The 24,974-nt window shown below is 38.5% G+C and overlaps 1 protein-coding gene across 22 annotated transcripts in view; it reads left to right on the top strand.

Moving 5' to 3' along the window:
- Nucleotides 1-24,974, top strand: part of arvcfb (ARVCF delta catenin family member b) — a 319,610-nt gene that overhangs the window by 167,501 nt on the left and 127,135 nt on the right. For 17 of the 22 annotated variants that reach the window (XM_051921266.1, XM_051921264.1, XM_051921265.1 and 14 more), the window contains 3 exons: nucleotides 14,480-14,638; nucleotides 15,010-15,030; nucleotides 17,413-17,520. In XM_051921266.1, coding sequence (XP_051777226.1) covers nucleotides 14,480-14,638; nucleotides 15,010-15,030; nucleotides 17,413-17,520 — 288 coding nt within the window. The remainder of the gene's footprint in view (nucleotides 1-14,479; nucleotides 14,639-15,009; nucleotides 15,031-17,412; nucleotides 17,521-24,974) is intronic. The other 5 variants (XM_028825488.2, XM_051921272.1, XM_028825489.2 and 2 more) reach the window with 3 other exon arrangements.

The raw sequence follows: 24,974 nt of genomic DNA, 5'->3' as shown, positions 1-24,974 counted from the left end.
AAATCTATTCAAACTGTGAGAAAGAGAGATCAGGCCTCAATTTAGTCTTTTTATTTATGTTCAGTTGCATGTAGCGACTCAGAAAATGACTTGGACTGCAATGCTTAATTTGATAGAGCCTACCTGATTCTAATTAATAGAGAAAGGTTGGCTTTAGTTTCTTGTTTATTCACTCATAGGAGGCTAATGCTTTTGTAAGTTGGAATGCTTGCTGTATCAAATCTGGGCCATATTTGCTGTTCATGGTTCTAAGCTTTAGGAACTGGACAGAAGACTTAAGATTACAGACAAAAGCAGCTGGGTTGTTGGACTTGCTGCCTATATTAGGTATCAAAACTTAATGTTACAGGAGGCTCTTGGAGTGGACCTGCTATTCCTGATTGAGGGGAGCGTAGTAGGGTTGCAGTTTCACCTTAGTGCAGTCCATTGGAGTTGTACCAGTCATGGCACACTGGCAGTGGATACTTAAGCTGGCATAGTGTACTCTAAAGGAAGTATGTCATTGAGGCATCTGTTATTTAACGAGGAGACTGTTGCTCAAAATAGGGAGGTTTAATCTACACTTACAGTCATTTAAAATCTCAGTCTTCATCTAAATAAATGGTTGGAAAGATATGTACATTTTAGTATAAAGGAAAATAACACAAAAGTTAGAGTGTTTTTGTTCCCATGCAAAATAAATAATTAAATAAATATTATATTATATACACAATGCCTTCACTTTTTTCACATTTTGTTATGTTGCAGCCTATTGCTAAAATCATTTAAATGTTTTTTTTCTCACATCAGCACTATTCATTACCTGAAGATGACAGAACGAAAGGAGAATTTTAGAATTTTTTGCAAATGTATTTTAAAAAATACCATTTATTCAAACATTGAGACCCTTTGCCATGATGCTTGAAATGAGACCTCCTGTACAATCCCCTTTTTTTTCATCATTTAAATTTTTTGCAGTCTGCTTGTGGTAAATTAAATTGATTGGGCATGATTAGAAATGCACATGCCTGCCTGTAAAAGGTCTCAAAGTTGAGCAAAAACCAAGCCATGAGGTCAAATGAATTGCTTACAGAATTTAAAGATAGAATTGTGACAAGGCACAGATCTGGGGAAGGCTACAAAACAATTTCTGCAGCATCGAAGGTTTCCAAAGCACAGCGGAATTCATAATTCTTAAATAGAAGACATCTGAAGGAACCATGACCAAACTGAGTTATTGGTGGAACAGGGCCTTTTTACAAATGGTGGCCAAGATTTCACTGGTCACTCTGGCTGAACTTAAAAGAAAATATGTAGAAAAGAGAGAAACTTTCAGAAGAACTGCCGTCTCTACTGCACTCTACCAATCTGGATTTTATGGCAGAGTGGTTAGATGGAAGCCTCTTCTTTGTAAATGACACATGTGTGAGAAACAAGATTCTCTGGTCTAATTAAATCAAGTTTGAACTGTTTGGCTTCAGTTCTAAAAATCACACCTGGAGGAAACCTGGCAATGCTCGTTACCTGTGCAATAACATTCCAACAGTGAGACATGGTGATGGCATTATCATGCTGTGGGATTGTTTTTTCAGCGGCAGGGTTTTTAGAGACCAGTCATGGTTGAGGGAAAGCTGAATGCAGCAAAGTACAGACATATCCTTAATAAAAACTTGCTCCAGAGCACTCTCAAATTCAGTCCAAAGGTTCACCTTTTAATAGGGCAATGGCCCTAAATATACTGTAAAGCCAAGACAACACAAGAGTGGCTTAGGGATAACACTAGTAACGTCCTTGAATGGCCCAGCCTGAGCCCGTGCTTGAACCCAATCGAACATTTCTGCAGATACCTTAAAATACGTTTTCAATGATTGTTTCCTTCCAGTCTGACAGAGCTTGAGGGGATCTGAAATGAAGAATGTTGCATCATACTCAAGAAGACTTCAGGCCATAGTCCCTGCCAAAGGGCTCTGAATACTTATGTTGATGTGATATTTCACTTTTTTATTTTGAATAAATTTGCAAAAATGTCTAATACCTTGTTTTTGCTTTATCACTCTGTGTTATTGAGTGTTGCTTGATGAGGAGAAAAAATTAATGTCAATGATTTTAGCATAAGGCTGCAACACGGCAACATGTGAAACAGTGACAGGGTCTGAATACTTCCTGAATGCACTGCATGTAAGTGAACATATTAATATGGAAGAAACATATTGCCACAAATCATAAAAATAAAAACAGTTATCCATGGAGAACCATGGTAGAATTAGAATGATAGGTCTAAAAATGGAGAAAAACAAACTTCATCAGCATTAACAGATATGAGGATTTGTGCATTTCACACTATTGTCATTGCTATATAATATTTATTTTGTTGTTAAAGTTGATTTCTAATCTATTAATGTGTCTGTCAGTGGTCATTGAAATATAGCCTCAGCATCCTTAAAATACATTTTTTGTATTTCACACATTTCCATCCTAATATTGCTCATTTTTAATTAGGAGTGAATCTGTACAGTGATTCAGTAAAATTAAAATGGCTAACTCAAACTCGGTAAAAATTGCAGCTTGTTACTTAGGCTGAAGCAATTCCTTATTGCTGTATATTAAAACAAAGCACTAGTGCCATACATGTGCAGTTGTCATATAATGATTAGACTTCTAAGCTGTGGCCTTGGTGGACTTCTTCCCAGCTGTGCTCTGCTGTCTTTGAATGTCTTGACAGTTGACATCTTTTATTTATTTGTATTTTCCTTACAAAGTCTGTGTTTAGTAGATCTGCATATTTAAGGAAGTGCATTTGATTTATATGAGTTTTTTGATTCTAAGAAGAAAACGTTGGGACGAAAAGGTGCCTTGTCAGGGTGACAAATCACAGCCTCTGATGTGAAACTGCCATGCATGAAAAATGAGGAGAATCTTTCATTGAAGTCTTTCAGAGGCAGTGGGTTTTAAATCATTTAGTGTGCCTGCCATTGTTTTGGCTGCCAGTTGTGATGGAGCAAGGCATGCAGGACAGGGTTGGTGGGGGTGGAGGATCTCCTGGGTGTTTTATTCTCCTTTTGTATCTGTTCTTTTCTTGGTGTCCGTTTTTTTTTTAAGAAATTGGAGGTTGAGAAAGGTCAGCTCGCCATTTTTATTTTCACCCACTTCCAGAATATAAACTGAATTAATATATTTCTGTACAGTTTTTCTATAACTGCAAGGCATCACTACAGTAAAGGGATGGCTTATGGCTTCTAGAAAGGCAGGAAGAGCTACTTGAGGCCAGCAGACTGTACCACATTTTCAGTAAACATCTTGCAAAGATTGAACATTGAAGCTAGCATTATGATCAAACAGAACATTGCTTTTAAAAAATAATGTAGTGGAAAAAAAATCCCATGACTTTCAGTCAGACTTTTCAGATACAGTATATTACTTTTGATGGAATAGTTTACTTTGCTTACCAAATTTCAGCACTTCCTCCTTGCATTCAAAGTGACTTGTGCAAAAGTGATTCTTATGCTTTACTTGGAAATGTCACACTATTGGGTCAGTCACACATTCAAGACTATTTATTCATTAATTGCCACAAAAAGCTTATGAAGTACTGTGAAGTTTTTTCTTAGAAAAAATCATAGCAGACAGTGACCTGAGTGATTGATTAGGGAGTTCAGCTAAACACTTACTTAAAACACGCTTCATGTGCTACATGAAATAAGAAAGTTTGCCATGATTCATGCTCCTTGCTGATTGACATGTTTCTGTTAGAGTTACGATTTAATCACTGTGGTGAAGAAAGAGAATTCCAACATGAAAGATGCAATTTTCTTGTGTAGCCTGAGACATAGTCCAAGTCCACTTTGTTAGCCCCTTTCATACTCACTGGTTATTCCAGAAATCCATCGTCAAACTGCTATATAAGACACTTGTATGACTCAAGCTGAAGTGGCATGACCAAAACCTGGGTCCTCTGAGTCACTTAAAGACGTGCAGTTGGGTACCAAGGCAATTTCATATATTTGTTCCCTAACATTTGCAGTTGTTAAATTTATGAATAGTTGTTTAAATAAACATAAGTTGTTCTGAATGAATGATCTCCATCTACACCAATGATTGCAACTTCAGTGACCTGTTTTGTTAAACTGATAAAGTGTGCCAACTATACACCCTGATTGACTAATTACAGATAAAAACTAGGTGCCACTTTGAAGGTGGATCTGTTGGCAAGTGCACTCTCAGCAGTCTCAATTTAAATACTCTGAAAATGGTGGAAATGGTTGTGATTTTTTTCTCCATCAACTGAAAAAGTTTAATCTGTCCCAGTTAGTACTGGTTCGGTTTTATCAAGCTGTCATCATCATATTCCCCATAACTGTTTACTATGGCAGTGCATCTGCTCACTCAAAACATAAACTGCAGCGTGCCATTCAGTTAGTAGAATGGACTGTGGGCCTGACACACCCTGGAAATATAATTGAAGACTCTGTGTGGACATTTCTTTCAGTTATTATCATCACAGAAATATTACCGGTCACAGACAACAAAAAGTACTGGACACATAAAGAACTTCTTTCTTACTACAGTCATTCTGGTTAAACACAGTCTTTGATTCATTTATGTTTCTTCCTGATCTCAAAATTATATTTACTGTTTAGATAGATAGATAGATACTTTATTAATCCCGATGGGAAATTCACATTCTTCAGCAGCAGCATACTGATACAATAAATAATATTAAATTAAAGAATGATAATAATACAGGTGAAAAAAACAGACAATAACTATGTATAATGTTAAATATTAACGTTTACCCCCCCTGGTGGAATTAAAGAGTCGCATAGTTTGGGGGAGGAACGATCTCCTCAATCTGTCTGTGGAGCAGGACAGTGACAGCAGTCTGTCGCTGAAGCTGCTCTTCTGTCTGGAGATGACATTATTTAGTGGATGCAGTGGATTCTCCATAATTGATAGGAGCCTGCTGAGCGCCCTTCGCTCTGCCACAGATGTTAAACTGTCCAGCTCCATGCCAACAATAGAGCCTGCCTTCCTCACCAGTTTGTCCAGGCGTGAGGCGTCTTTCCTCTTAATGCTGCCTCCCCAGCACACCACTGCGTAGAAGAGGGCGCTCGCCACAACTGTTTGATAGAACATCTGCAGCATCTTATTGCAGATGTTGAAGGAAGCCAGCCTTCTAAGGAAGTATAACCGGCTTTGTCCTTTCTTGCACAGCGCATCAGTATTGGCAGTCCAGTCTAATTTATCATCCAGCTGCACTCCCAGATATTTATAGGTCTGCACCATCTGCACACAGTCACCTTTGATGATCACTGAGTGTATGAGGGGTCTGGGCCTCCTAAAATCCACCACCAGCTCCTTGGTTTTGCTGGTGTTCAGGTGTAGGTGGTTTGAGTCGGACCATTTAACAAAGTCATTGATTAGGTCCCTATACTCCTCCTCAAGCCCATTCCTGATACAGCCCACGATAGCAGTGTCATCAGCGAACTTTTGCACATGGCAGGACTCCGAGTTGTATTGGAAGTCCGATGTATATAGGCTGAACAGGACCGGAGAAAGTACAGTCCCTTGTGGCGCTCCTGTGTTGCTGACCACAATGTCAGACGTGCAGTTCCCAAGACGCACATACTGAGGTCTGTCTTTAAGATAGTCCACGATCCATGCCACTAGGTATGAATCTAATCCCATCTCTGTCAGCTTGTCCCTAAGGAGCAGAGGTTGGATTGTGTTGAAGGCGCTAGAGAAGTCTAGAAACATAATTCTTACAGCACTGTTTAAAGGCTTGTGTGATATAATTGTGGACATCAGTGCAATTCTGCGTCATATAATTGTTTTATATTTTTGCATTGTTGTTCAATAAATTATTAATCTCTACAACTGTATATAATGTTGGGATGGTGCCATGCATTGTGTATTGTCCTGTTAATTTTATTTTGGTATTGTGCATGGATGTAACAACAATAGAAATTCCTAGCAACTATGTTGTCTGGCAATAAAGTTCTGTTTTATGTGTAATTCAAGCCGACTCACATTTGGCAAACTGGTGGTAGTCATTGTCTTCTAATTCCAGATTGCCCAGTCTCCTCTTGCCTAAGTGGTGTAGCTTCCCTGCTGTATGATGTAACAAATCCATTTTCTACCCCAGTGTTCACCTTTTGTCCATTTAAACTGCTTAGTGAACCATGGGATCTTTGCAGTGGTCATTATTTACCATGTTTTGTAAGGTGGCCTGTGAGGTCCAAGTGTCTAATCGTAGACTTTACAGTCTTTTATACCTTCTCTGTGTATGTATTACATGTTCTGTGACTGTAATTGAGTAGTTTTGGATTTATTAGGTTGCTGAGTCTGTAAGATTTCAATGTACCCGATCTGTTAATGAGCAGACACTCTGCGGTTAATTAGGTAATCTGCTTGATAAGCAATCTTGTGGAATTTTTTCCCCCTGCATTTAACATTTCAAAAATATGTACCTGTTTTATTGTGTCAATCAGCATATTGCTTGTTTTGTGCTGTTTTACATTAATGATTAATTTACATGTGGAGTACAACTTAGTTGTTTTTGCATTGATGTAGAATATATTGTCCGATTATTTACACATTAACTTGTCAGTGTGCTAATATGAGTCCAGTATTTTCTCTCTAATATAAGACTGTCAAGCATTACTTGTGTCATGAGTATTATTTTTTTTTTTTATTAGATATGGCATCTTTTTTATTTTTTTATGACATCGATCAATTTCAGTTATTGTCTTTTGAATGGCTGCTTGTCCTTCGTTATATTTAAAATATAGGCCACTGTAGTGAATTTACTGTCTAATGACTTGTTTTGCAGTTTTTTTTATAAGAGGCTAAATTACAATTGTTTACGAGAAGCCAGCCTGCACCTGTGTCATTCACTTTGAGTTATATAAACATATAAGTGAAACAGAAAAAGAAGTTAAAAAAAAAACAAAAAAAAAACATTCATTTGTTACTTTTCCAGACTTACATATTCTATTATAGCGTTTAGTGCCTATCCTGGCAGCATCAGGAAGATGACAGGAACTTGCTCTGGTCGCAGTTACAATATACTGTATAGTTATTCCGCTTTTTTACTGGTTAGTCTGATAAACATCAATGGGAAATAAGAACCCACAGTTTGAGTTTAATTCTTTGACAGTATTTTGTAGCATTTAATAATTATTCTGTTGGCTTTTGCTGACCTAAGTACATTTGGGATTATGTTGTATTCTGTACTGCATAGAAAGAATGTCAAAATCTTCATATACCAACTTCAAAGTTGGCATGACCATCATCATCAAGTTCTTCCATGTGAACCCTGAATACCATGAGGACTGATTGAGGTCATTTATGTTCGGTAGAATGCCTAGAGGGGGCTGGGTGGCCTCAGAAACCCCTGCAGATTTTTTTTTTTTTCTCAAGCTGTCTGGAGTTTACTTTTATTCTATGTTAATTAATATTGCCTAATTTTATTTTTGTAATATATTTTGTCTTTTTTCTCTTTCTTCATCCTTTAAAACACTTTGAGCTACATCATTTATATGAAAATGTGCTATATAAATAAATGTTGTTGTTTTTAAAGCTGGAAATTCCAATGGTGATAGTGTAGGTGGAGTTCATTTTGTTTAATTGGCTCTGTACGGGTGGGTGAGTGTCCATGTGTGGCTTGAGTATGCCCTGTGATAGATTACCATTCTGGCAAAAGGAACTTCTTGCCTTGTCTTTGATGTTGCCTGGGCAGGTTCAGACTCCCTGGTCTACAAACTCTACTTTTATAAAGTGGAAAGAATTATTTTACTGAAGCCAATATCCTATTGTAGGTTAGTTTATCTAAAAGCTGATAAATGTGCAGAGAAATAATGTGGTAATTGCAGCTTAGAAACACACTCTCAGTCAGCCATCTCTTTCCATTAAGTAAAAGAACTTGTGGCAATGCAAAGGAAAAACATTCTTTTTTTAAATTTTGTAATTAACACTATACTATAAAAATCCAGGTTTCATTTTCATCTACCACTACAGCTTAATTTGGGCCCTTTTTTGCTATAAACATGCTCAAAAGAGATTTTGACTTGTTTACTATATACTGTTATTTCATTATTTTAGAATGAAAACTGTTGCTCCTTGTTGATGTGTGTTCTTCAATGTAAAGTTTAGATTAAGAAGCATGGGTGAACAATTTCTTTAATTATAACCTTCACAACATAGAGAACAGTTTTGTGAATTCCTGCTTTAAAATTTGTATTAAAAGTAAAAATAGAAAGTCATTTTAAAGTCAAGTACAGCACAAATACTGTAAGTAGAATTAAGCAATGTGATCAATTAAAGGCAATTTAAATAAGTTAAACTGGGATTATGGTTTTAAGGAATGGCCATAAGAGCATTTCATTTTGAATCTTACATTGTACCCCCTTTGCAGCTCCAAGAGTAGAAATGAACTGTATAATTAAAAATTGTAGTCAATTAACTGCAAGAATTTACCATCCTCTGTAAAAAAAAAAAAAAAAAAAAAAAAATGTTCAAACTAATCCTGACCTTCAGGCTTCATCAGTGAAAGGTGGCTAACCTGATCCATGGGAATGGTTTGTGTAATCATTTTATATGGGTTTTTCTTTTATTTTTTAGCCAAACTATATTTTTATAATTTACTGCTTTTCTAAAATGCCAGTTCTGCCATTTTTGGGAAGTGTTTCCTGTTGCTAGAGGAACAGCAGGTCTGGCCAGACTGAAGTGTTTGTTGTTACATTATGTTCTGCAAATGAGTGGGGTCGAGCGAATGCTCAGAGCCAACACTGGTGCCAGCGGGATTGATGGGACTGTTTTTCAAGGTGTCATGCAAGGGCTTTTACAAGCAAGGGGTTTCGAATGTATGGTGTGTCTGAAACAAAGAAAGCACAGAGTAACTAGAATTGGACCACAGTTGTGCTTGGCTTCGTGGTGAGTGAGCAAGTGCAGCCAGGGAAACCCTCCTCGTGTGAGGCTTTGATTTTCAATCAATAAAGGCACTTGCATCATTGTTGCATCAACGGGCTTCCTTTTCTTTTCCTGTATCAAACTGTTCAACGACAGGCTCATTGGTCTGTTGCTGTGTTTCTGATGCAGTGATTTGAAACATGTCATTGAATCAGAGTGGATGTGAGAGAAGAAACTCATCTAAGTGGTACCCCTTTTGTTGGCTGTGGGCTGTTCTGAGAAGAGGAAGTCTGATACACCAGCGATTGATGATGGTAAGAGAATCACAAAACCCTCTGTCATTCTCTGACTGTGGTGAAATACTGTATCACACAGTTGAGCAGTAGGAGGACATTGTTGAAACAAGTTTGCAAGAAAACCACCACATGTTCTTTATTGTAGTGGTCAGTCTGCTATACTTGTGCCAGCCACTGGTTTCTACAAAATGGCCAAATCTCTGCTTGACCTGATTTTGTTTGTTAGCCAAGTGAAAAATCTGAAAAGAATTAAAATTAATAATAACTATATTGATTCGAAAGAGACAGTGAATAATTTTAATGGTAAAGGATCAGGTGAAACGATGTAGTCAGAAAATGTGCCAAGTTCACATTAGGAAATCAAAAGAGCTCTGGTTGTCAAAACTCAAAGCAGAGTTCAAAGCCATTTTAGCAAAAGGAAAGAAAACCAAGATTAGCTCATAATTATTATCAAGATCCTAAATTCAGATAACGGAGAAGTCATGTGTTGGGTCATATATTGCCTTACGTGTGCATTGGAGGATCAGCCTTCCAGGCTCATATAGTCCCTTTTCCCATCCACTGTTCTAAGAAGATGCCCAATGAGGGGAACTGACTCTGTCCCTTGCTGGCAGACTCCTATAAAAGCCAAAACCCTACCACCTGGAAGATTGGGTTTCATTTGGACCAGAGCTTGGCCAAGCCTGACCTGCTTTATTCAGCAACCATGATTTGTTACCCAGCAATCACTGTCTATGGTTTTGTTTTACTTAACTAATGTTTGGACTTCTTGCGTCTTCATTCATCCACAACATGTTCGCTTTCTGGATATGGCATGCCACACAATTTGGAGTGATCATCAAAGCAACAGGGGATGCTATTGATGGAAACTGGTGGTGCCCTATAAAAACAAAACATCACAGTGGTAAAACACAAAATAATTTTCAATTTTGTAGAGCAAAATAAACCATTGAGTAAGATTCCTCAGGGTCAAAATCCCCAAAATAATTGCAAACCTTGTCTACATCCTACACGAAACATTCACAAAAGAATTAACGATCAAAACAAATTATAACAATAATAATAAAGTTGCCAATGTCCTTCAGATTGTGTGTTACGTAGTATTGTTAACGTCTAACCTTCTGTGTCATTTCGGCAATTAAGCTGCATATAAATGCACGCCAATGTTGCATTCGGCCTGGAGTGGCTTCCCACATGACCAACATTTGAATTAAGGGGCACATTTCATGCATAGCAGTGGGTGTTTTGGAGTTGTTGAACTGTGAGTCAAACCTTGTTATTGCTTTTCCCATAAATTAAAATACGTTGAAAAATGTTGCTAATTTCTGCCCTGTACAATGACCCATTAAACTGCAGGTACTTTTTGAGCTCATTTCTGAATATAAAGGGCATTATTTAATTGCATAGTGAGGTGGGTCTTTCACATGTCCCCACATGAGAAGATGTCCTTTGTATGATTGCCTCAAAGAGACTAGAATTTATTAATCCAGGAGATCATAAGAAGCTGCAGAAAGTTGCATATTTATATTAGTGTACAATTTCAGCAGAATGAGAAATACCAAGTGGGAAAAGAGTTGTATGCTTTTGCTGTTTTCATTCTATTTGCTGCATTGAAATTTTATTTACTGACATCTACAGACCCTAATGGTGCACATGTGAGAATACACATCAGGAGCTTATTTAGGTCATGTGTATTCTATCTGCAGTCGAGGGTTCTGCTGATTGGGAAGCTTGACTGCAGCAAAGTCTGGACTACAGGGATTCTAGCACCCCCTTGGAGGTGAGCAAGGCAGCGTGTCCTTGTATTTGTACCTTGAGCAGCTTAGGGGCCTTTGTAAATGAAGTGGTCTTTACATTTTTAATTCCCAGAGAGCCCGTAGTTTGACAGTGTTGCTGCGGCAGGCAAAATTTTGATTATATTTGTATCCACATGGGGTTACAGAGATTTTAAATAACTTTGAAAAGTCTGAATAGAGCAGTATTACCCAGAAAGCCATGGCTTCCTATAAGCACTGTGTGTGATTTAGCTGAGTGGGGAATGCTTCGTCTGAACCCAGACTGACACGGGTCACGTGGGGTCAGTTATGCGCTTCTTTTAATTTCTCATGCTGCTTGTTAAGTCTTTATTTCTGAAATAGAATTCTAAATTAATATTAATTATTTTCTTCCTAACTGTCAATTATGTACATGGTTTGATTTTGTTGTATGTTTATGTGTCTAATTATAGAGCACGTACACAAACATGCAACATACTGTATTTGTAATGTAAATTACCTCAAAGACTTTACAGCATAGTTAAGGGGAAATAATTAATGCCAATTAAAATGTTTTTGTAATTTCTGCATTAAAGTTGCTGCCAACAACGAATCCTTGGTGTTTTAGTTTCTTCAGGTGTTTCTTTGAATGCATGAGGTTTCTTTTTTCTTTTTAGTTCTTGAAAAGCTGTGCTGAACAAATATTTGGCTTATAAGAAAAAAGCAATAAACACCTAGAAGTGGTGCGCATAATGGGGACCATGATTTATATTGTGAAGTAACAGTGCTGATTATTTCTGTATATGAGTTATATTCCAAATTGAACAACAGATTCTCTCAAACATTTCATTAGTGCTTAGCGTATGCAGTCTTTCCATCTTGACTGAGTTCTCAGTTTTAAACTGTGGAAACTGCTTAGGCTGAAGGAAAGTAGTGTGTGAGAATGATACCATAAATATGGGAAATATATATCTTTCATTTTATTTGAGGATATTAGAAAGGTTAGTTTTTGGTGCAGAATATTAGTCTATATATTTGCCCGGTCAGACATTTTCACACTCTGTTGGGTTATTTTGAAGTTCATTTTATAGGTAATAGGATGAAATTGGCTTGTTTGCATACAGCTCTGCACATCAGCAGGAAAATATGTGAGTCTGCATAAAGTAATGTACTTTTCACATCAAACCAATCAATTGAGTCATACAACATATACATCAGTGGAGATATTAATTTGGAAATATAGAGATGTTGACGTTTTAGTCACGTTTCCATGTGGCACATTGTGTGACAGATGCTGTATTTTGTTGCAGTCTCATTTGGTATAAGGTAAACCAAACATGCTCTTGGTTTTGGACCTGGGCAGAAGCTCTTGGTGCTCAAATAAAGAAGAAGGGTTTTTGGTGTTTTGAGCAGCTGCTATACTTCTACTTTACTCATTTTGTTGCATTTCACTTTTTTGTATATGAATCTTTGTTCTTAAATACACTAATACAAAGATGTTTTGTTAATGGTCTGTTTATGTTGTGAGAAAATATTTATGAACCTTTTGGAGCATTTTAGATTCTAATGATAGATAAAGGCAGTCTGAGTTATCACATAGCCTACAGAAAACTGTCCATTGTTCTGAACATACTCAAGGTCAAGGATGGGAAAAGTATGTGAACGTCTAGGAAAAGGAGGGAATTACTTGGGTGTCTGCATCAATGACATAACATTCAGGTGCATGATTGATGTGCATTTGTTCAGTCCCTGCTTCTCATTAAGAGAGATCTGTTGAAATGCGCCTGAACAACAGAGGTTTTAGGGGGCATCACAAGAAGACTAGGTGGAGAAGAGTGGCAGGAGTGATTTGTGATAGAAGAGTATACCTGCAAGAGTGAAAGGGAAAGTCTGTAGAGTGGTCGTGAGACCAACTTTGTTGTATGGTTTGGAGACGATGGCACTGACGAAAAGACAGGAAGCAGAGCTGGAAGTGGCAGAGTTAAAGATGCTACGATTTTTGTTTGGAGTAACGAGGAGAGACAGGATTAGGAATGAGTATATTAGAGGGACAACACAGGTACAATAGTGATCAAGGCTAGACTGAGATTTGGTGATCAATTCTAGACTGAGATGGTTTGGGTATGTGCAGAGGAGAGGTGAGGAGAACATCGGGCAAAAGTATGTTGAGGATGGAACTACCAGGCAAGAGTTTTAGAGGATTGCCAAAGAGGAGGTTTATGAATACAGTGAGGGAGGATATGAAGGTAGTCAATGCTGCAGATAATGATATAAAAGACTGGAATAGATGGAAACGAATGATCCACTGTGGCAATCCCTAAATTGAAGTAGCCAAAAGAAGAAGAAGAAGAAAATGACAAGAAGAGTCATTGAAGCTACTAAATCTGTTTAGGGCTACAAAATTAATTCTAAACACATCGCTCTCCACCATTACATAGACAGGCAGATATCACACAAATGGAAAAATCCAGTACTGTTTGAATGGTTGTCTGATGATGATTACTTCAAGAGAGTACTGTACAAAGACGACTAGAGTGACAGGACCTGTGGGTATGAATTTGTTTCGATGATTTTTAGTAATCAAATTACTCAAGTTTTTCAAGGAATCATTTCAGCCCCAAGACTGACCTCTGCCTTCTTGACTAATTCCATTACTTTATGTGTTTAACTATGTTATTTGTTCATTTTGCAATTCTGATATAGGCTGACCAAAAGGTGTCACAGTGGACTTACCTGGGTAATATAACATGACCTCTCTGGGGCTGATTCTGAGACTGCACTATAAGATAAAATATAGAATTTAAATAAATTGAAGTGTGAAAGTAAACCATATTGGTGTGGGGGACTCTCTGGTCCAGCTTAGGTGGCCATTTGTAGTACACATACATTCAAAATGCCTGTTTGAGAATGAGGATGATTATAACTTTATGTGGCAGTTTGTGGCCTTTGGCCCGATTCTTTTAGCCAGCAGCATCTCTTTTTGTTAGGTAGCGACTGACACCTGCTAACTAATCTTGCACTTCTTATGCCCAGAGTGTTAAAGTTGGCTGTTTAACTCAGTTTCCACTCAGTCTTCAAGTTATTTGTCAAATCTCACTGTTTTCACTTCATTTTCAGAACCTGCTTAGTCCCTTATATGGTGATGGGGAACTGCAGCCTACACTGGTAGACATAACCACGAATGGGGTATCAGTCTATTGCAGAACATATTCAATCATACACACCCACAGACAACCACACTAGGACATTGAAGAATCACCAGATAGTTTTGCATGTCTGTCTTTTGCAAGGTAGGTCAATTTTGGGGCACGAGTGTAGAAATTAAAATTTTGTACAGATACTGCTTAGATATTTTTTAATCCCTTGTTTTGTAGTTTATAATACAATAAACGCATTTCCTAACTTTGGTGACTTAACAATCATGATCTGCACTCCGATGAGAGTATTTGTCATACCCTCCAGTTATGTTTGCTGTTGACTTAACAATGTATAATGAAGAAAACTCTCTTCTCTAACGTGTTTTATTTTATTTTATTTTTTTAGGAACAAAGCCCCAGTAACCAGACCTCCATTGCTATGATGCAGGAGCCACAGGAACTGGTTGAGGAAACGGTCACAATTGAAGAGGACCCCGGCACACCCACCTCCCATGTATCTGTGGTAACCTCAGAAGATGGGACAACCCGCCGCACAGAAACAAAGGTAAGTGATTGAGTGGAAGGTTTAGTAAGACCTGTGATACACACCATTGTGCTGTCTCATACAAAACAGGCAGACATTGTATCCATAAAGTAAAACCACATGCAGAGTACAGAAAAATGTGCCAAAATATACAATTACATTTAACATCTGAATTAAAAAAAACATTTTTTGAGGTTTGATTTATAAAGTTGTTTTCTATTTTTTTATTACTACTTACTGATAAATTAAATATTCTTTATATTGTATTTTTTAGCATTATTTTGTTTTAGAGCTAAAAGCCCCTTTCCCTCCTTTTGAAAATGTATGATTTAGTGAAGACTCCTTTACTCACCCTTGCTTTGTTCTGTGTTGTTTTATTATGTCTCAATAAGGACGTGCCCACCAACATGAAGGTGAGTTTCATGATTGATTGACAGCCTCCCAGCCACGTTCCCATTCATTGCTTCAGGCACGGTCACTTTTGATTAAAGTCATCCTAGCGCTCTTTGGTTTTTTTTTTTCTCTCTCTCTTACTTCAATACTTTACCCTCTGCCTCCAATAATCTCTCTCTTTGCTGTTGTTTCTCCACTGCAGTTATGGTAATACTGGAATCCAAAAGGATTTAGCAATGTAATATACGTTACCTTGGCAGTTGCCATGATTCCCAGATAGATTAAAAGACAAAGAAAGAAAGAAAGAAAGAAAGAAAGAAAGAAAGAAAGAAAGAAAGAAAGAAAGAAAGAAAGAAAGAAAGAAAGAAAGAAAGAAAGAAAGAAAGAAAGAAAGAAAGAAAGAAATATTTAGACTGTTAAATACTTATTCCCTGTGTCATTGTACTTTATTACACATACCTTTATTTATGGCCTTTAATGTTGTGAATTCTTTATATTTGTGGATTTCTTGAGTTAATACCGATGTCAGGTGAGAATTATATATAGTCATATGTATATGAAATTAATCTGCTGCTATCCACCAAGATGATGAGGTTGAGACGTGGGTGGACTATATACATGCCCATCTTGCTGTTAGACAAATGGATGCTCTCAGTTAAGAAAGGTGGTCCTCTTACTGCACGAAAAGTACAGATCTTGATGGATCCTCATGGTCTGTTCATGAAAATAAGGATGTACACAATAATAAAGAAAAAGTATTTAAATAAGGAATCAATAATGCTATGAAATAGCAACCCTTTCTTATGACATGCAAAGTTGGTATGAAGGCCATTACTCAATTCCGACTCAATACTTAATAAGAACAACTCTGTCTTCCTCAAAGCAAAAACAAATGAAATACATTTAAATGCATGTCTTACAGAGTAATAATTGTGCCACAATCTCATATTTTATTACAAGGATTTATAGAAGAAGCTGCCTAACATAGTTCATTAAAATGACTTAAACTGATTCTGAACCCTCCTACTGCAAACAGATGTCTGAAAATTATAAAAAGAAAAATGTGCATGCCTTCACTTGCTAGAATATGGTATATCATACTTAGTATATTTATAAAATGGTGAGTTTTGCTTATTCCTAGATTACGCCTATCCATCCGTTGTCAAATCCTGATTAGTTTAATCACAGGGTCACAGGCAGTTCTGACTTTATGAGGCAGAAATGTGAAATGGCAGTTTACTTCAAAGTTAAAACTAAAGTTCCGCTGTAAACAGTCATAGCAATATTACTTAATCTAGTGAGAATAGTATTTAAAAATAGGTTAATATCAATTTAGAATAAACAAGTTCATTTACATTTATAATAGTACTACACATATTTCCAGATATAATACAGTTAAAACAATACACAAGGTACCATACAACAAAACGCAAAAAGGTGAGTGAAGAAGCACAGCAAAGGAAAAATAAAGACAAACTGAGCCTAGAAAGGCACATTGGTTGAAGTGTTCATCTGGGTCACTGGTGTAGCACAGTATATGTGAAATTTTAAAAAAATTCTTTATTTGTTCTCTTGTTTCTTTCCACAAATTAGAATTTCAAAAATGCACAGAGATTTCAAGAGGAAAGAGGGAAAAGTATTAAATTACTAAAAAAAAAAAAAAGATACTTGTTATTTTGGGGGCGGGGGCATTTTTAAAATACATATCATTGACTGAGGATTATTTGCAGTATTCCCATCTGAGTCATTGTTCTCTGTTTCACAGCTGGTGTGGTTTCTGTACCAACTTATTTTCTTTGTACCCAGGCATTTTATAGTCTTCTTGTAAACAACACATTTTATTCATTTACTGTATTACCTGGTTCTGACCTCAACTGTTGTGTTAAGTGAACATCTTGTTTTTCATGAAGCTTTTCCATATTAATTTCATATTTAATGTTTCAAATGTAAGTCATAAACCTTGAAATTATGTTGAGTACATTCAATTTAAAACGATGCAGGAAATGTAGGAATTAATGTGTGTACTGTTCAGAAGCCCTGATCTGTATAAAAAAATACAGATCAATGACACTTCATCTTCTTGCATGAAGGGTTTTTACTTGTTTAAACAGTAAATCTTACTGAACAACATTACAGCTTGCTTTCAGCTGGTTACCTTCCAGCACCCTCACACTTAAAAAGTGCTAATATTTTTGAGTTTGAATTCTGACATTTTGTTGGGGAGACTTTCTGAATGCCTCAGTGGAGGTAAATCAGAATTCTCCTTCCTAAAGCTGCTTGTCTCTAGAGAAGAACTCTTTCCAAATTTGATTCCTCTCTACTCTTTTATTGTTTGAGTAATCATTTGTTTGTGTCTTTGCTGCTTTAATTTGATTAATTTGAAGACCTACATCCACTTCTAGGTGACCAAGGTTGTCAAAACCATCACACGACGCACCTACGTACCTGTGACAGTATCTGAGACGCTGCTGGAGTCTAAGCCCACCACGCCTACACCGGACCCAGACCCAGTAAACACAAAACCGTCTGCCTCTTGCTTGCACTGACAAGTTATGCGTGTGCCTAACATGCAATGTGTTTGTGGCAATTTACCTTACTAAACACAAGTTGGACTGCAACCAAATGCAGATTTCTTGGCCTGCTGGCCTTAGCCAGCTTTAACTAATGTATAACTCTTTTTTTTCCTGAGCAATATAGCTATATGTTCATTTATGTTTAAAAATGACCTCTGGGTACTTTGTGTGAAGTTTTATTGCCTGAACTACTCTTATCAGGACTTAGATGTTGATATTACACATTTAAGAATTGGAAAAATAAGTTTTGTAAAAAAAGACATATAGGGCGGCACGGTGGCGCATTGGTAGCGCTGCTGCCGTGCAGTAAGGAGACATGGGTTCGCTTCCTGGGTACTCCCTGCATGGAGTTTGCATGTTCTCGCCGTGTCTGCGTGGGTTTCCTCTGGGTTTTCTCCCACAATCCAAAGACATGCAAGTTAGGTGCATTGGTGATCCTAAATTGTTCCTAGTGTGTGTTTGGTGTGTGGGTGTGTGTATGTGTGCCCTGTGGTGGGCTGGCGCCCTGCCCGGGGTTTGTTCCTGCCTTGCACCCTGTGTTGGCTGGGATTGGCTCCAGCAGACCCCCATGACCCTGTATTAGGATATAGCAGTTGGATAAGGGATGGATGGAAAAAACACATACATGAGTTTCACAAATAACTGGAGTGGCAAGAACAGAGATTTAGAAATGAAGCACCCATTAAGTAGAAGCATGAAGTACATCAATTGCTGATGTGTAGGCTAGGAAATAAAATGGTTACCTCACTTTCATGACCCTAAGGACAGAACACAGTGGAAAGAATGTTAAGAACAAGAACTGGCATCAAAGAGAGTTCAAAAACTTTTTATGGCACATACATAAAAATTCTCTTTGTTTTTGAAGGCCTTGGTCGCTGGCATCTAGCCACAGGGGATGCACAAACCAGTGTGTTTCTTCGTGCCAATCCCAAGCCCGGATAAATGGGGAGGGTTACGCCAGGAAGGGCATTCGGCATAAAATTTTACCAAATCAATATGCAGACAACAATACAAATTTCCATACTGGAGCCCTGGGTTAACAACAACCGCCACCAGTACTGTTAGCCAACAGGGTGCTGGCAGAAATTGGGCTACTGTTGGCCGAAGAAGAAGAAGGAGAAGAAGGGGGGGGAGACGTGTCTGGAGGCAGGAGGAGAGGAGGAAAGTAAAGCGAGTGGAACTGAGGGTAGGAACTTTGAATGTTGGCAGTATGACTGGTAAGGGGAGAGAGTTAGCAGATATGATGGAGAGAAGGAAGGTTGATATATTGTGCGTGTAAGAGACTAAATGGAAGGGGAGTAAAGGCAGGTGACTCAGAGGTGGATTCAAATTGTTCTATCATGATGTGGATGGGAGGAGAAATGGGGTAGGAGTTATTCTGAAGGAACAGTATGTCAAGAGTGTTTTGGAGGTGAAAAGAGTGTCAGACAGAGTAGTGATTATGAAGCTGGAAATTGGAGGTGTGATGATGAATGTTGTTAGTGCATATGCACCGCAAGTTGGGTGTGCAATGGATGAGAAAGAAGATTTTTGGAGTGATTTGGATGAAGTGATGAACAGTGTACCCAAGGGACAGAAAGTGGTGATTGGAGCAGACTTCAATGGGCATGTTGGTGAAGGGAACAATGGAGACGAGGAGGTGATGGGTAGGTTTGGTGTCAAGGAGAGGAATGAAGAAGGTCAGAGGACAGTGGATTTTGCCAAAAGGATGGACATGGCTGTGGTGAATACTTATTTTAAGAAGAGGGAGGAACATAGGGTTACGTAAAAGAGTGGAGGAAGATGCACACAGGTAGATTACATCATACGCAGAAGAGTTGATCTGAAGGAAATTGAAGACTGCAAAGTGGTGGCCGGGGAAAAGTTAAGCAGCATAGGATGGTGGTCTGTAGGATGACATTGGAGATCAAGAAGAGGAAGAGAGTGAGGGCAGAGCCAAGGATCAAATGGTGGAAGTTGAAAAAGGAAGACTGCAAGGTTGAGTTTAAGGCACTGGGTGGCAGTGAAGAGTTACCACACAGCTGGCAAACTACAGCAGATGTAGTAATGGTGACAGCAAGAAGGGTGACATCTGGAAAGAGGAAGGAGGAAAAGGAAACCTGGTGGTGGAATGAGGAAATACGGGAGAGTATACAGAGGAAGAGGATGGCAAAGAAGAAGTGGGACAGTCCAAGAGATGCAGAAAGTAGACAAGAGTACAAGGAGACAAGGCGCAAGGTGAACAGAGAGGTGGCGAAGGCTAAAGAAAAGGCGTATGATGAGTTGTATGAGAGGTTAGACACTAAGGAGGGAGAAAAGGACCTGTACCGATTGGCTAGACAGAGGGACTGAGCTGGGAAAGATGTGCAGCAGGTTAGGGTGATAGAGGATAAAGATGGAAACATACTCACAAGTGAGGAGATTGTGTTGAGCAGATGGAAAGAGTACTTTGAGAGGCTGATGAATGAAGAACAAGAGAGAGAAGAGGTTGGATGATGTGGAGATAGTGAATCAGGAAGTGCAACGGATTAGCAAGGAGGAAGTAAGGACAGCTATGAAGAGGATGAAAAATGGAAAGGCCGTTGGTCCAGATGACATAGCATGGAGGTGTTTAGGAGAGATGGCAGTGGAGTTTTTAACCAGATTGTTTAATTGAATCTTGGAAAGTGAGAGGATGCCTGAGAAGTGGAGAAGAAATGTACTGGTGCCGATATTTAAGAATAAGGGGAATGTGCAGGACTGCAGTAACTACAGGGGAATAAAATTGATGAGCTACAGCATGAAGTTATGGGAAAAAGTAATGGAAGCTAGGTTAAGAAGTGAGGTGATGATTAATGAGCAGCAGTATGGTTTCATGCCAAGAAAGAGCACCACAGATGCAATGTTTGCTCTGAGGGTATTGATGGAGAAGTTTAGAGAAGGCCAGAAGGAGTTGCATTCCGTGTTTGTGGACCTGGAGAAAGCATATGACAGGGTGCCTCGAGAGTAGCTGTGGTATTGTATGAGGAAGTCAGGAGTGGCAGAGAAGTACGTAAGAGTTGTACAGGATATGTACGAGGGAAGTGTGACTGTGGTGAGGTCTGCGGTAGGAGCGATGAATGCATTCAACATGGAGGTGGGATTACATCAGGGATCAGCTCTGAGTCCTTTCTTATTTGCAGTGGTGATGGACAGGTTGACAGATGAGATTAGACAGGAGTCCTCGTGGACTATGATGTTTGCTGATGACATTGTGATCTGTAGCGATAGTAGGGAGCAGGTTGAGGAGACCCTGGAGAGGTGGAGATATGCTCTAGAGTGAGGAATGAAGGTCAGTAGGAAAAAGACAGAATACATGTGTGTAAATGAGAGGGAGGTCAGTGGAATGGTGAGGATGCAGGGAGTAGAGTTGGCGAAGGTGGATGAGTTTAAATACTTGGGATCCAGAGTAATGGGGATTGTGGAAGAGAGGTGAACAAGAGAGTGTAGGCAGGGTGGAATGGATAGAGAAGAGTGTCAGGAGTAATTTGTGACATACGGGTATCAGCAAGAGTGAAAGGGAAGGTCTACAGGACGGTAGTGAGACCAGCTATGTTATATGGGTTGGAGATGGTGGCACTGACCAGAAAGCAGGAGACAGAGCTGGAGGTAGCAGAGTTAAAAATGCTAAGATTTGCATTGGGTGTGACGAGGATGGATAGGATTAGAAATGAATACATTAGAGGGTCAGCTCAAGTTGGACGGTTGGGAGACAAAGTCAGAGAGGCGAGATTGTGTTGGTTTGGACATGTGCGGAGGAGAGATGCTGGGTATTTTGGGAGACGGATGCTAAGGATAGAGCTGCCAGGCAAGAAGAAAAGAGGAAAGCCTACGAGAAGGTTTATGGATGTGGTGAGAGAGGACATGCAGGTGATGGGTGTAACAGAACAAGATGTAGAGGACAGAAAGATATGGAAGAAGATGCCGTGGCAACCCCTAATGGGAGCAGCCGAAAGAAGAAGGTCGCTGGCATCTATGAATAGTTCTGCATCCTAAGTCTGATAAGCAATATTTGCTCTCTCTTCTTGTATCAGAAAGAAAAAAGGTTTCTTTTTGAGTCATAGACTTTGTTTGGGGAGAGTATGATAAGTAAGCACTGAAGAGTGAATAGAATAGGAAAAACACACTTCTACCATTACCATGTAGTTGGTACTGGATGCATTGGGTATAAAAAACAACCTAAAAGAGAAACATGACATACTTGAGCACACACCTTGCCTTTCATTCCTCAGGAAATGTACAGTTGCCAGCAAGTCTTTAGGATGTGAAGGGAAAGTGTAAAAAACTCACTTGACCTCAGGAGAGAGTGTGCCAACACCACACAATTAATTGGCCAGAGTTTGATCCCAGGATGCTAAAGCTATGTGTTATAAGTATTATACACTGTGTCAACCAAGAGAAAACTAAGGATTCATAAAAAATGTCGGAAAGCGTACTTGATGACCACTTGATGCTTCCTCGTGTAGGCAAAAGTTCAGTTCTTTTTTTATTTTGTATTCTCATGTCTGTTTAGAAGCTTTTCAGTTTTTCCTCTGCTCAATAAGTGGTTTAGAGGCACACAGCTGTCCCGCCACATGCTTCATGCCTCTGAATGCCATTCACACTGCTGTTGCTGGGCAACAGCATTTACACAGCCCTTATCGGTAGATCTTAGCTGTTTCTATACAGACTTTAATTAATATGCTGTTACTCAATCATATGATAAAATCAGTTTTGTTATATCAAGTTTCTTGTTCTATTTTTTGTAACCTTTTTCTTATTTATTTTGCTTTTGTTTTTTGTTAGGGGGTGGTTTGTCTGTTCTGTTTTACTGTATTATTATTTCTTGGTTTTTGGTTGTCATTTTTGACCTTAGAACTTTTTGTTTATATTGTTGCTTTTTCACTTTGTTTTAGTTATGCCTGATTATATGTAGTGCTGTTAGGTTTCTAAATACTGTACTTATCTTTCCAGCCCCACTTATCACTGTTTTGAATCATGTTTTAAAACAGTTGTATTTTTGACTTGCATCTTCTTCATCTGGGGAAAATCTTTTGACTTATTTAGGTTGTTGTGGCCAAAGAAAAACCAAAACCCTTGCACATAGTTAGCCACATTCTGTAATACATCTATTTTGGGCATTTAAACCTTCAAATATTCTTCTGGGGAATTGTCACTGACACCTCAACCCAAATAGAAGACCTGTAAATTGTATCTTGGAGTTAAACATCGTTACAATGCTAAATCAAGCTCCTTTGGGCTTCCCTTTGTTCAATTGCATCTCTCTGTCTTCCCAACACTACTTGTCTTGCACGTTTAATTCTTGGAACCTCATCCACTGTATTAGTACATACCATTCATACATATCATCACATGTGTAAGGCTCAGTAGCATGCCAGTAGCTGTGATCAGGTAAAAAGAACAAGGAAGAAATTGAATGTAACACAAGCAGTAGTTACATTTGACTTAATTGCCCCAGAGTGGAGGAGAAGAAAGCTCCAGGCATGTGATGTCACTTGAGCCTGACTGCCAGAAGCCCCACCCCTTCTGGTCTCTTCCCTATTTAAAGCACTAATGACTGGAAGTCGGCATTTATTCTGAACCCTGCTACCAGTGAATAAAAGATCACTTCCTTATACAGCTTCTCTTTGCCTGAAGGAATAAGCTGCTATTGTGCTGTCTGCCCTGGACCAACAATCCTATTGTTTGTTTAGTTAAAGAATGCCTGTTAAATGGGGTTTCCTAAGCTTGTACCATAAACCAGCTAATTTTCAGTCATTTACTGTATACTCGCTTTAGAACAGCACATCATACACTCAGTACCAACAAACTGTTCATGTATCACCTTAGTGTAGAAATTCGCTTCAGTCAACCAGGTGACATTTTATATAGCATGTTTCTTAGAAAAAATATGAACACAAAGAACTGTGCAAAATAATGCATCCTGGTAGTAGACAACACAAAATAAAGGTAATGAAATAGCAAGACACAGCTCTTGTTTTATTTTTTTTTTGCTTTTTCAATTGATTATCGTTGGTTGCATTTTCATTATGTCTCCAGTTATAGAGAAGTAACTTGCATTCAGACATACCTCATAGTCTGCTCCTAGTGTAGCAGTGCTGTACACTATACCAGTGTTTCTCAATCTTTATTGGTTCTGGACCCATTTTTACCTTTTGAAGTTCAATGACGACCGACTGACAGTAATCCAACAGCAGGAGAGGGCAATTTCCCCCTTGGTGAAACGAGTGTGATTGACTAAGTGGCTGGTTTCTCCTTGGTGAAATGAAGTTAGAGACAGGGAAACATATCATGCAGCATTGTGGAGCTGTTCGGTACATTTTAGTAGCTGAAGCAAAGTTTTTTTCATTGTTTTGTTCTTGTCTGCTAGTAACCCAGTGATGCCCACATTTGGGTTGTGACCCGGTGGTTAAGAAACACTGTGCTTAACTAGTGAAGAACCACTAATTTGTGAATGTGCTTTGATATTTTTAGTATCCTCTTATTTCTTGCAGAAATGATTTAAAGATCTATGTCATACAATAAAATGTTATTTAATGATACACTGTACATCTGTAATCACAAAGTCGTTTTGGAATAAGTTCAGAATTTATCATGGTGAATGAAGCCATGCCAGTCCTAAAAAAAATTTCCTGTCCTAATGCACATTCTGTATTTCAGTTATAAATGCCAAACCCCCCCTCCACCATCCCCCTGGTCCATACCACAGTCATCACCTTTTGCACTGAGCACATGTACATATGTGGTCTGCATTTTTCTAAAAGGCGAGGAAGCAGTGCTGGTTAATCTTGTAAGATTGTCTTACAGATAGAGATTAAAACAACAGAGTCGTAGCTGCTTTTGGGTAAACAGTCTGGGGCGCCTGTCTGTGTTCAGCCAGGATTAGGCAGAGGCCTTTCTTAAGTATTTAAAAAAAATAATTTTTGGCTTTTAAACCTTCCGTCTCTATTACAGACAGATTTAATTATTCACTCTTAAAAAAAGTGTAAGCTGTACTGTTATTTGGATTGCAGTGTTTAAAAGAGAAAATGAAGAGCTTGGTTCCTTCTGTGGGTGCTAATTGCTGTCATAAATCAGCAAGAGCACATACAGTGCAAATGTGATGCCTGAAAGCAGACTCAGGTGATAGTTTTATTGGGTTGACACATGACCTTTTTTGCCAACCCCCAGATTTAATTTAATAATTGTTATTAAACCTTCACTGTTTACTCCCCAATTGTTATGCTTCATTTTATTGAGAAATCACTATATGAGCAGTGTGAATTGAACAGGTTGGTGGATGTACATCATGAATCTGTTTGACACATCATTTCAGGATACAAACTCCTAGTGTTGTCCTATACCCAATATTTATAAATGCTTACCTTTGTCATGATGTGCCTGAGATGCTTTGT

The sequence above is a fragment of the Erpetoichthys calabaricus genome, chromosome 18 (assembly GCF_900747795.2).
Source record: "Erpetoichthys calabaricus chromosome 18, fErpCal1.3, whole genome shotgun sequence".
NCBI classification, from domain to species: Eukaryota; Metazoa; Chordata; class Cladistia; order Polypteriformes; family Polypteridae; genus Erpetoichthys; species Erpetoichthys calabaricus.
Note: the sequence above shows the minus strand (reverse complement) of the source record. Positions and strands in the feature narration are given on the sequence as shown.